This window comes from Ranitomeya variabilis, chromosome 4 (assembly GCF_051348905.1).
Source record: "Ranitomeya variabilis isolate aRanVar5 chromosome 4, aRanVar5.hap1, whole genome shotgun sequence".
NCBI classification, from domain to species: Eukaryota; Metazoa; Chordata; class Amphibia; order Anura; family Dendrobatidae; genus Ranitomeya; species Ranitomeya variabilis.
The window spans coordinates 40,724,437-40,738,270 of NC_135235.1; the positions used below are offsets into that span (position 1 = coordinate 40,724,437).

Sequence of the window (13,834 nt, forward strand, 5' to 3'; positions counted from 1 at the left end):
TGAAACATCTGCTGAATGTCGGCCATTATGGCAACAGGTTCTTGTCTGAAGCGGATCAATACTCCAAGGAGGCTGTTGTTCAGGTTGGGCCCAGTTAGGAGCAGGTTATTGAGAGAGAGGCCTTCAAACTGAGCACTGGAGTCAAACACCACTCTGATCTGATTAGGCTTGCGAGGGTGATAGACACCAAAGGATGGAAGATACCAACATTCTTCTCCCTCCCTCAGTGGTGGCGCAGGTTCAGCATGATTTCTGTCAAAGATGTTCTGCATAAAGTCAATGAAATGCTTCTCCATCTCTGGTTTCCTCTTTAGGGTACGCTTTAAGGATGAGAACCTTGCAGTTGCTTGCTGCAGGTTGTTCGGCAACCTCACTCTTGGGAAACGAAAGGGTAAAGGAGCTACCCAACTGTTGGAGTCGTCTTGAACAAATTCTTTATCCATAACCTTTATAAATTCTTTATCTTCCCTTGTGGGTGCCAACTTGTTGTCATTACTTGTGGAATCGAACACTGATGACCTGAGGTTTTCTTCCCAGGACTGGAGTGTGTTCATGTTGTTGAAGGATTCCTGTTGCCACTTGGTGTTGCTCACTTTCTCTTTTACCCAGTAGTGATGTGGGCATGGTTGGAAATGGGTGCTGCGACCATTTGACAAAATGTGTGTCTTGTAAGAGGAGATGTTGTTAGGTCTCTTCATTTTGTGTATGCAAACATTGCCTATGATTACCCAGCCTAGATCTAAGCGTTGGGCAAATGGTGCATCGTGTGGTCCATTAATTTGCTGACGCACCTTGTGCAGCCGGAGGATGTCTCTGCCTAGCAGAATCAGGATATCTGCACTGTTGTTGAGGGCTGGTATCTTGTTTGCTATCCCCTTGAGATGTTGGTGATGAAGAGCAGCCTCTGGCGTTGGGATCTCTTCTCGATTGGATGGAATCTGGTTGCACTCGACCAGTGTAGGTAACGGTATCTCGACGGTGTTCTCGAGAGATGTCGCTGTAAGACCACTGGCCCTTCTCCCATAAACCTCTGTAACACCACTGCAGGTACCTAAGGTGTAAGGGTAGGCATTTCCCTTTAAGTTAAACATATCAAAGAGTTCTGACCTTGCAAGTGATCGGTTGCTCTGATCATCCAGAAGGACGTACACCTTCACGGCTTTCTCTGGGTGACCGTTGGGATATACGTTCACCAGGCAAATCTTCGCACAGGACTTGTCCCAGAGGTCTTCTCCGCAGACTTCTGTGCATGAAGAAGATATTGTGGTATGGCTTGCAGTTTGAGCTGCGTCCTCCCCGCCATGGCTCGTGGTGGGGGAAGGAGTAAGTGTAGAGTCAGGACGGAATGGGTGGAGTGCTTGTACGTGGTCCTCACTGTCACACTCCATGCACTTAATTGTAGTTTTACAGTCTTTAGCAAGGTGTTCAGTAGAAGCACAACATCTGTAGCATACCCCGAACCTCTTTAGAAGCTCCTTGCGTTCCTGGAGCGGTTTCTTCCTGAAGCCGATGCACTTTTTTAAGGGATGTGGCTTCTTGTGGATGGGACATTCACGATTTGGGTTCTCTATCTTTTCACCTTTGTTACTCTTGTCTGGGGCTGGTGTTGGTAAGGGAAGAATATCCGTCTTCTTCACTGACACTGGACCTCTGCGGTTTCTGTCGTTCGAGCGTGCGCTGACGTATTTAGAAGGAGGTGAAGCTGGGCCACTGGATTCTTGGTAAGAAAAGCTTGGGTCGTTCTTGCGCTCTGCCACGTCTTTTATAAACTCACAGAAGTAGGAGAATGGAGGAAATGACACTTGATGGTCTTTCTTGTATTTTGACCCTAGTGTAGTCCACCTTTCTTGCACGTTGTACGGTAGCTTGGAGATAATGGGATTTACTCCACGAGCAGTGTCCAGGTAGCTGAGGCCAGGTAGGTGGGTGTCTGCCTTGGCCAGCTGGAGCTCTAACAGCAAGTCACTGAGCTCTAGGAACTTTGAACTGTCCTTGCTTGATATCTTTGGAAAACTCTGTAATCGCTTGAACAGTGCGTCCTCTATGGCTTCTGGACTGCCAAAGTTTTTCTCTAGTCTTTCCCATGCAGCCATGAGACCAGCCGTTGGATTACTGATATGTACAGACCTGAGTCTCTTGACACGCTCGGTGGATTGTGGTCCTAGCCATCTGATTAGCAGGTCCAGCTCTTCGGCAGCAGTGATGCCGAGGTCACTAGTTACGGTTCTAAAGGCATTTTTCCAACCTCTGTAATTTTCAGGTTGGTCGTCAAACCTTGTGAGACTGGTTTTAGTAAGTTCGCGGCGAATCATGTACCTTGCGAAGTCGGACATGTCTGTTCTTTCTGACTTAGGATGCACGAATGTGGGCTGAGCGGTGTTGTACATAGGAGTGGAGACGTCTTGGACTTGAAACGTGGGTAAGTATGGAGTGGCATATGCATTTAGTCCAGCAACCGGTTTGGTGGGTATAGTCTCTGCTACATGCGGAGCTGGCACTGTGCGGTTGTCGAGAGTATAATGACCTGCCGGTATATTGGGTTGCGTGTAGATAATAGCCTGTGGAGTTTGATGAGATGCAGGGTCTTGGCGCATACTGGAATACGAAGGAAGTTCAAGTTTGGGAGCATTGTACTGACCTTGAGTGTAGGGTTCTGTAAGTTGATCGGCATCCTGGTGTCCTGGAGAAGCATGAACGCCATCAGAAGTGTTAGTGATGATCTGCGGTTCGCCATTTTGGCTTAGCACGTAGTCTCTTGTGCGTTCAATAGGGTCCTCCGCCTCCACTTCACACAAACTGATGCTGTCTCTTTGACTCCCACTGATAGCTCGCTCCAGGATCCTTAACTCCGCCATGGCTGTTGCGTGCTCACATTCCTTCTCCAGAGCTTCCTTGCGTGCTGCATCCGCATCCATTTCTGCTCTCTTTTGTGCTGTGGCTGCATCCATTTCTGCTCTCTTTTGTGCTGTGGCTGCATCCATTTCTGCTCTCTTTTGTGCTGTGGCTGCGTCCATATCTGCTCTCCTTTGCGCAAAGGCTGCTTGTATCTTAGACGTTTCTGCCTTAGCACGTGCCCTTATAAGCTGCTGGCTGAGAGTGGAATATTTTGATGAACTTGACCTAGATGAGCGTTTTGAGTGCTTAGACGATTTGGATGAGCGAGATGATGCATCTGGTGTCCGTGCAATTTTAGCCTCTATCTTGGTTTTAATGTCACGTACGGTGCAGTCCCTTTCAGAATTAAGCTGCTGGAAACTTTGCAATTCTTTTAAAGTCTCTGGCAAATTCAGTTTCTTCAGGAGAATAATGTATTGGTCAGTCTTCTCCATATACCTTTGGTATGCTGTGCATAATTGTTCTAGGGCTCCCTCAAGTGGTAACTCATGAGAAGCAGGCCTTGATACAGTGTCTATGTGACTCAGCACTTTCTCCCATAGTGAAGACACATCACTATATACAACACATTTTTCAGTCTCTAAATTCTCCATGACTTTCCATGTAGGTTTAACTGTACGTTTTCCTCTTTCACTAGCTGGTGGATGGGGATCTAGGTCTCTTTCCTGTGTTTGTAAGTCTGGTAGGGACATTGTATACCTCGCTTCAGACATGATTTGCTTGCAGGCAGGAAGAGTGGATGATGAGGGTTATAGTTCTCACTGTTTATCTGCAGTGTGTGCTTCTATGCACGCTGGGGTCTGGCTGGGAACTGGGTTACTGTGTATCTGGGAAATGTCCTTTTCCACTGAGGTTCAGCACAGACCTTGAGTTACTGTCTCTGAAGGCAGGTTATTCCTTTTTACTATTCTGACTCATGGATATGTAGAACGCAGTGGTGCCTGGATAGGCCTTTCTTTTGGGCGCTTCCGTATTGACCTGTACTCACGTTCATACCGATTTATCAGATAGCTTAACTCAGCCACGATCTCATGTAAGAAGACTCCAGGAAAAGAGGATTGCTTTAACCGAAATTCTTGTATTATGATGAAAGTAGCAGGTAAAAAGGAATATTCAACAGAGTACATGTAGAAGATGCATACAGATATGGTGATGATGACAAAATGGAGAATAAGGGCGTGAACAAACATACATCACAGGACTACAGTGAGAGAGTTGGGACAAAATACAGGGAAAAGCAAACTTCTGCCTAGAAAGAAGGATAGAACACAAGCAATGCAAACATTGAATGATTTCCCAAGTCGTGGGACATGACAGTGCTCCATACTGTATAATGGCCACACATGATGCTCAATACTGTATAATGGCCACACATGATGCTTCATACTGTATAATGACAACACATACTTCGTACCGTATAATGGCCACACATAGCTACTCCTACACACGCGGCTGCACTTCGTACACACGCGCTCCGCTCCATACACCTCGTACACATTTAGCTCCGCTCCATACACATCATACACACACAGCTCCGCTCCGTACACCTCGTACACACACGGCTCCGCTCCGTACACCTCGTACACACACGGCTCCGCTCCGTACACCTCGTACACACACGGCTCCGCACACCTCGTACACATACGGCTCGGCTCCGCACACCTCATACACACACGTGGCTGCGCTCCGTACACATGCGCTCCGCTCCATACACCTCGTACACACATGCGGCTGCGCTCCGTACACACACGCTCCGCTCCGTACACCTCGTACACATTTAGCTCCAGTCCATACACCTTGTACACACACGGCTCCGCTCCGTACACCTCGTACACACACGCGCTGCGCTCCGTACACCTCGTACACACACGAGCTCCGCTCCGTACACCTCGTACACACACGCGCTCCGCTCCATACACCTCGTACACACACGCGCTCCGCTCCATACACCTCGTACACACACGCGCTCCGCTCCGTACACTATGTTCCAAATTATTATGCAAATTACATTTTTATCAGATTTTCCTAAATGGATGGTGCAAATGACAGTCAGTCTAATAAATGTCATCACCGGTTAGATTATACATGTTACCATAGGAACCCTTCTTTGATATCACCTTCACAATTCTTGCATCCATTGAACTTGTGAGTTTTTGGAGAGTTTCTGCTTGTATTTCTTTGCATGAAGTTGGAATAGCCTCCCAGAGCTGCTGTTTGGATGTGATCTGCCTCCCACCCTCATAGATCTTTTGCTTGATGATCCTCTAAAGATTCTCTATAGGGTTGAGGTCAGGGGAAGATGGTGGCCACACCATGAGTTTATCTCCTTTTATGTCCATAGCAGCCAATGACTCAGAGGTATTCTTTGCAGCATGACATGGGGCATTGTCAGCATGAAGATGATTTTGCTCCTGAAGGCACGTTTCTGCTTTTTAGACCATAGAAGAAAGTTGTCAGTCAGAAACTCTATATACTTTGCAGGTCATTTTCACACCTTCAGGAACCTTAAAGGGCCCTACCAGCTGTTTCCCCATGATTCTGGCCCAAAACATGACTCCTCCACCTCCTTGCTGACGTTGCAGCCTTGTTGGGACATGGTGGCCATCCACCAACCATCAACTACTCCATCCATCTGGACCATCCAGGGTTGCTCAACACTTATCAGTAAACAAGACTGTTTGAAAATTAGTCTTCATGTATGTGTGGGCCCAATACAACCATTTCTGCTTGTGAACACTGTTTAAGGGTGGCCGAATAGTAGGTTTATGCACCACAGCAAGCCTTTGAAGGAGCATACACCTTGAGGTTCGAGGGACTCCAGAGGCACCAGCAGCTTCAAATATCTGTTTGCTGGTTTGTAATGGCTTTTTAGCATCTGCTCTCTTAATCCGATGAACTTGCCTGGCAGAAATCTTACCTGCCTAGGCCTCCAAACAAATGCACTATCAGGATGCAGTGGACCCATGTGGTCAAGATGAAAAAAACACAGGTGCAGCATAACCGATGAGGCAGCCACTCACGGCCTACCAAACTAATGGAGGGGGTGGCTGCTTGGCACATTGCTGCACATAAAAAACTTGTATGGGGCGCTGTTCACACAATGGAGATGCACAGCATCCAGGCAGGCCTAGTAGTGACACCCTTCTATTAGATCAGGCGGGCCTGCCCAGCGCTATCCAAATGCACCCCATGTGAACAGACACCACAGTTTACAAGAGAAAAATGGGCCCAACTGCACCCCGAAAAAAAGTGCAAAAAACACATAAAAAAATATATATTTTAATGTGAGGTATTAGTTGATTTGCTGTTTTTTCTCATTTTTGGAGGATCTCTGAATCCTGTTTTTGTGCTTTTAGCTATTTTAGAGTTAGGACTCATGAGCGTGGGGACCCTTGACGTGGGTCATGAGCTTCTTTATTTTGGCCAAAATATCAACTAATACCTCACATAAAAATATACATTTTTTTATGTGTTTTTTTGCACTTTTTTTCGGGGTGCAGTTGGGCCCATTTTTCTCTTGTAAACTGTGGTGTCTGTTCACATGGGGTGCATTTGGATAGCGCTGGGCAGGCCCGCCTGATCTAATAGAAGGGTGTCACTACTAGGCCTGCCTGGATGCTGTGCATCTCCATTGTGTGAACAGCGCCACATACAAGTTTTTTATGTGCAGCAATGTGCCAAGCAGCCACCCCCTCCATTAGTTTGGTAGGCCGTGAGTGGCTGCCTCATCGGTTATGCTGCACCTGTGTTTTTTTCATCTTGACCACATGGGTCCACTGCATCCTGATAGTGCATTTGTTTGGAGGCCTAGGCAGGTAAGCATCTCTGCCTTGTTTTGCTGTTTTTTCTCATTTTTGGAGGATCTCTGAATCCTGTTTTTGTGCTTTTAGCTACTGGCAGAAATCTTCCTCATTATGCCTTTATCAGCACAAACACATTTGTGCTCAGATACAGCCACAAATCTCTTAACGGTACGATGATCACGCTTATGTTTTTGGAAAATTTCTAATGTTTTCATCCCTTCACCAAGGCATTGCACTATTTGATGCTTTTCGGCAGCAGAGAGATCCTTTTTCTTTCCCATGTTACTTGAAAACTGTGACCTGCTTAATAATGTGGAACATCATTTTTAAGTAGTTTTCCTTTAAATAGAATCACCTGGAAAACCAATTATCACATGTGTTTAAGATTGATTTCAGTGATCCATTGAGCCCTGAGACAATACCATCCATGAGTTTATTTGAAAAACAAAACAATTAAATCTTTATGACACTTAAATCCAATTTGCATAATAATTTTGAACACAGTGTACACCTCATACACACACGGCTCCGCTACATACACCTCATACACACACGGCTCCGCTCTATACACCTCATACACACACGGCTCCGCTACATACACCTCATACACACACGGCTCCGCTACATACACCTCATACACACACGGCTCCGCTACATACACCTCATACACACACGGCTCCGCTACATACACCTCATACACACACGGCTCCGCTACATAGACCTCATACACACACGGCTCCGCTACATAGACCTCGTACACACACGGCTCCGCTCTGTACACCTCGTACACACACGCACTCCGCTCCGTACACACACGGCTCTGCTCCATACACCTCATACACACACGGCTCCACTACATACACCTCATACACACACGGCTCCGCTACATACACCTCATACACACACAGCTCCGCTCTATACACCTCATACACACACGGCTCCGCTACATAGACCTCGTACACACACGGCTCCGCTCTGTACACCTCGTACACACACGCACTCCGCTCCGTACACACACGGCTCTGCTCCATACACCTCATACACACACGGCTCCGCTACATACACCTCATACACACACAGCTCCGCTCTATACACCTCGTACACACACGGCTCCGCTCCATACACCTCGTACACACACGGCTCCGCTCCGTACACCTCGTACACACACGGCTCCGCTCACCTCGTACACACACGGCTCCGCACACCTCGTACACACACGGCTCCGCTCCGTACACCTCGTACACACACGCACTCCGGTCCATACACCTCGTACACACACGGCTCCGCTACATCCACACTGTACACCTCCTGACCCCACACACGGCAGCTTACCTCATCCAGCAGGCAGCATGGCAAGTTGGCAACCAGCAAGCCGAGTCCTGCAATCCACGAGGTCCCGATCATGTGACCCCTGACTCCTCTCCCCTGTGACCTCATCACAGGTCCTGTGGCCACGTAGCAGCAAATATGTGCTGTGCTGTGCTCAGGCAGCTCTGCGGGTGCAGGGAAGAGGCTGACCGCAGTGACCGCCTGATATAGCAGCACACCTCCCAACCACTGCGGGACATCTAATGTCCCGCCCGGGATCGCGGGGCTGACTGTCAAAATCAGGACAGCCCCGCTGTATCCAGGACGGTTGGGAGGTATGCTTACTGATAAGAACAGTGAAACCACCACCATTTTGAGATTTGGAGTTACTCTTTGCCACATGGTTTTTTTTTGCCTTCCTCTGGATCAACATGTTAGGGCATGTTAGGTTAGGCTATGGGTTGAACTAGATGGACTTACAGTCTTCCTTCAACCTTAATAACTATGTAACTATGTAACTACACATGAAAAAACATAACTTTTGCAGTCCGAAATAATCAGAGACCTGTAGAACAGTATAAAATGCTATCGGGTCATATTGACCCGAACAGTACAGGTGTAACAATCAGCATGTAGCAAAAAGTAAACAAAAACAAAAAAAAAATATAGAGCTCCACAAATGAGGAAAAGTCAAGATACCACTAGTTGCAAATACATATAAAAAAAATCTACAGGGTCTCAAAAAACATTTTGGGTCATATTGACCCGAACAGTACAGCAGGGTTAATTGAATTGTTAAGTAATCATAATAATTTTACATTTTTTTTCAAGAATGGAGGGGCACTACCTATCCTATGCAAGTTTCCCTTTCTTTTTAAGGCTTCATTCCGATGTCCGATTTTCACACACCAGTGCTATCTGGGGTTTTCTCGGATACTACTTGTACCTGTGATATTTATACAACAACATTCCCTCTAGGTACAAAACAACAGAACGGAGTATACAAGTCCCAATACGCATTTTATTTAAAAATTGTATAATTTTATTTATATTATCAAAATATATAATTCAAACTGAGTAATCAAATATAAATACAATACATATAAATAACAGGATTAGTGGAGGAGGAAACACTATAATAGTGGCGGAGCGGATGACAACACCTATCACATCATATCACAAGGACTGCTATTGTGGGAGCCATAGTATGAAAAAAAAAAAAAAAAAAAAAAAAAAAAGTTGCAACAGTGCAGGTTATATCACTAGCTAAAGTGCCATAGTGCCTACAGGACTCATCACCTCATATCATATAAAGCAGCTTACCCATTAGGTCTGAGATGTCTCACCACGCTCCACACACCACCCCCTTGACGCACGTTTCGCGGTCGCTTTCTCAAAAAAGGGGTTTGTACAAACCCCTTTTTGAGAAAGCGACCGCGAAACGTGCGTCAAGGGGGTGGTGTGTGGAGCGTGGTGAGACATCTCAGACCTAATGGGTAAGCTGCTTTATATGATATGAGGTGATGAGTCCTGTAGGCACTATGGCACTTTAGCTAGTGATATAACCTGCACTGTTGCAACTTTTTTTTTTTTTTTTTTTTCATACTATGGCTCCCACAATAGCAGTCCTTGTGATATGATGTGATAGGTGTTGTCATCCGCTCCGCCACTATTATAGTGTTTCCTCCTCCACTAATCCTGTTATTTATATGTATTGTATTTATATTTGATTACTCAGTTTGAATTATATATTTTGATAATATAAATAAAATTATACAATTTTTAAATAAAATGCGTATTGGGACTTGTATACTCCGTTCTGTTGTTTTGTATTTATTGGGGAGTTTCCTAGACTGTCCTATTGTTTCGGACAGAAATATTGGGAGAGATATAACAATCCTTGTCTCTCGGCCACGCATATGTATTAATTTTTGTGAGTTTTGTATTGAGTGAACATTCCCTCTAGGTGTGGGAAAAATAAAGGCATGGACAACATTACAATAAAGATACTTTATTAATAATTATGCAAAAATAATAAAGATAAACAAGGAAAATCTCAATAAAACCAAGCAGACACAGGACAGAACCAGTGTATAATATAACCATTTGCGAGTATAAGTGGTGTTTGTATAAACTACTAAATGTGCAGCAGCAGATATATGGTCTGGGCTAATAGACTAGCTAAAGAATGAACTAAATCACCACAAAGGCATGCTTGCAAAATTATATGCAGCAATGGTGTTTAAAGCATGCAAAATGACCTTGACAGCTATAATGGAAATAACTGAATAAAGAACATCTAATGAACTAACTAAAAGATGAACAACATCACCACAAGGGCATACTTGCAAGAATATATGCAGCAATTATATTTAAAGCATGCAGGATGACCTCGACAAATATAATAAAAAAGACTGAATGTGGATCTATATACAAGGTAAGTAACCAAGTGCAAAAGTGCTAATAGCCTATAACTAATTTGAAAACTAATAGGCAAAAGGTACTACACCTATAATTATATATCTGCATTCAATGTATAGCCACACCATGAATACACAAATGGACTAAATGAACTTACATGATAGTTGTATGAAATACGGTCTGCCTGTGCTGCACCCCGACAGCACTGTTTCGCCACTCAGGCTTCCTCCATAAGGGGGCAAGTGTGCTTTGTGTGCGGAGGTGCTCATTATAAATGGCAAACAATTTAGCTTAGAGATTGTGAACAGCTGATATTGCATGGCTGCGTGCAAGGTATAATACGGCGCATGCGCTGGCTTTTGGACGCTCATACAAGATCAGTGGCTTCCAGACCTCCGCTGCCTGGTACGCAAGCGTGGAACGCTCGCGTCACCTGATGGGCGGGGCTGTAAGTCACAGAGCGGCCAAATCCGGGGCATGCGCACTAATCCCAGCCTGCAGTTAGAAAAGAAAATATCACTGATGAGGTGGAGCGCAGCTAGTGGGGGGCGTGGTGGAGCCGAATAACATAAGGTAGGCAGGACCAATAAAGAGAATACACTCAACCGTATCTACCATTAGTAAGCGAAGTATCGCTGATAGAGTGTAACGCAGCTAATAGAGGGCGTGGTAAAGGCTACCAACCTACAATAGACAGAACCAAAAAAAACACTAAGCGACCAATAACTTAACCTGCATGCCACTACAGACCAAAAATCTATGAAGTATGATTAATAGAAGCTATTTGAACAATAAACCCAAATAAGCTAATTTACATTAAATTATGCCTGATGGCAATATGCAATATAAATAATTAAGCTATACCATAATATATCCCTACCATGCGCATAAATCCTACATAACAATATATTCTAAACTAATTTGTCTAAGATGTTATTGCCAAAAAAGGAGCAACAGTCATGAATATATAAAAAAAACAACAAACAAATGTGCGAACTCTATATTACATGTGACATAATGCGTACATATATAAGACACCTAAAATTATACGATATACTATTTGTACCTGTGATAGTCTGTGGGACCATTCACTATTTTTTGTAGACCGATCAGTCTGCGGTAAATCTCTGAGACATGGCTAATTTTGATCCAAGGGTCGGATAAAAATTGGCAAACAAAAAAAATCAGACCCTACTCGGATGCCATTCAATTGCATTCTGATTTTCAGAATGGAGTTTTGTTTTTAATTTCTGCACGTACAAGAAAATAGGAAGGCACTCGTACCACACTCTGATGAGAATAATCAGTGCGTTTTCCTCGTATGTGTGAACGAGCCCTTTTGCGAGGTTCAGTACACGCTTTATTCTATTTTTATATTTTGCTGTGCCCACTTCCTTTTATTTTTCTCTTTACGTCGGCTTTGAAAGCTTTTCCTGCACACACATGTCCATTTTACGGTCACTTTTGCATCTTTATTACATAAATTTTCCAAGTATGTTTTCCTACTGTCCCAACGCAAAAATCTTTGTGAACTCAATCTGTTAAATGGTTCAAAAACATCTTTTTTTGATTTTTCAGTCACCATTGATTATTTTGACAATTTTCTGCTGCAAAACAGAATGTGACGGTCGCACGATCCTATTTTTTTTAATTTTTTTTATCAGATTACAACCTTCTATGCGTCCATTTCCAAAATTGTTAAGTCTGGATAGGGCCGTTTAGTGTAATATGCTCTGATCAACAGACTTAGCCTTAAGAAAACAAACAAAATTGGATGGAAATCATTGGCGGGGTGATTACACCCTAGCCTCACTATTCGATGTGCCGTTTATTATGCAGGCAGACAGCTCCATGTTATATTAGGCTACTTTCACACTAGTCGGTCGGTACGGGCCGTTGGGAACCGTCGGCCCGACGGACAGTGTGATTGATTAGCACAACGTGGGCAGCGGATGCAGTTTTACAAGGCATCCGCTGCCCATTGTGAGTTCCGGGGAGGAGGGGGGCAGAGTTTCGGCTGCGCATGCGCGGTCGAAAATGGCGGACCCGACGCACAAAAAGTTACATGGAACGTTTTTTGTGCGTCGCGGCCGCAAAAAACACGACGGATGCAACGTGTGGCAATACGTCGCAAATGCAAGTCTATGGAGAAAAAACACATCCTGCGGGCTACTTTGCAGGATGCGTTTTTTCTCCAAAATGACGCATTGCGACCTTCGTCACACGACGCTAGTGTGAAAGTAGCCTAGAGTGTATAGATGATGTTTTCCTGCAGCTTTTCACTGCAAGTACCAGCAGTTCCTCTCACACACTCCTACATGTACGTTAGTAATCATAGACGGTGCTATAACCAATATATATAAAGCAGAGCGCTATAACCAGCATTCTGACAGGAAAGGTTACTGCAGCGCCTTTATTTCAGGTTCATTTGCGTTTATGTCTATGTAGAACACATTCTGGCCACACAATTTGCGGCTCTGACACGTTTTTATTTTGTTATTTCTCTCATGACGGTTTTGCCGCCATAATGAAGCCTCGTCGTCTTTGTTTGAGGAAACTGCGCGCCTTTTTCACCCCTCCTTCAGACACGCCTACTCCTCCAATCACGTGTCCTCACACCGCCAATAATCGTGCTTCGCGCTGCTTTTCGAACACTTTTTAAAACTTCATACATATTCATGGTATCCTTACGCCTGACCAAATAGTACACCGGGAAGAATCCCCTCACGTCTCCTTCGATCACTATCAACCATATGAAGACTGGCGCGTGGTCAAGATGAACGTCAGTAGCAGCTATACGAATACTCGTTTCCAGGACTTGTTTGTCAAGTTGGCCCGTAAGTGAGGCGGCGGAAGGATACAGGGAACGATAGATCACGGTCAAACATTTGGCGCTGACTTCGCGCATGCGCTTTGATGATTCCGCGCGGAGGAGCCGAGCGCTCGTAACGGACGGCAGAGCTGTTGTGGTCGGTGCGATCCGACGGCGGCTTCACGCTCTCTCCTCATTAATGGACTGAGCGATCCGCATCGGAAACCTTTCGGCTGCTCAGGTTGGTAATGGCGGCTTAGTAGCGGGGGTGAAGTTTCGCGGCTTATGAGGTGGTGGAGAAGCCCGCCAATTTGTGTTTCTGAAGTCCGGTGCTGTCACGCGGGCTTTTGGCGTTGGTTTTTAACCGGTTGCGTACTGTTTTGGTTTTGTACGGCAGGCGGGTGGTACCAATACACCTCAAAGTTCGTTTGTGGGCCGTGGGCTCAGCAGGAGCCTCCTCTCCTGGGGGATGTGGCTGGGGGCGAATTTCATCGCCTCTGCTGGTGGAGAGGTGGTCTGAGATCACCCCAGGACAGTCTATTGATTGGGTGCAGGTGTAGATCTCTGTGCAGGTAGTACTACAACTCCCAGCAGG

At 45.2% G+C, this 13,834-nt stretch overlaps 1 protein-coding gene across 2 annotated transcripts in view; it reads left to right on the top strand.

Moving 5' to 3' along the window:
• The first annotated feature begins 12,856 nt into the window (after window positions 1–12,856).
• MKI67 (marker of proliferation Ki-67) overlaps window positions 12,857–13,834 on the top strand; it is a 36,738-nt gene continuing 35,760 nt past the window's right edge. Inside the window, exon 1 of one of the 2 annotated variants that reach the window (XM_077258391.1) lies at window positions 12,857–13,264. In XM_077258391.1, coding sequence (XP_077114506.1) covers window positions 13,204–13,264 — 61 coding nt within the window. In that variant the 5' untranslated portion in view covers window positions 12,857–13,203. Of the gene's footprint in view, window positions 13,265–13,291; window positions 13,481–13,834 lie in introns of those variants that run through there. The other variant, XM_077258392.1, reaches the window with a different exon arrangement.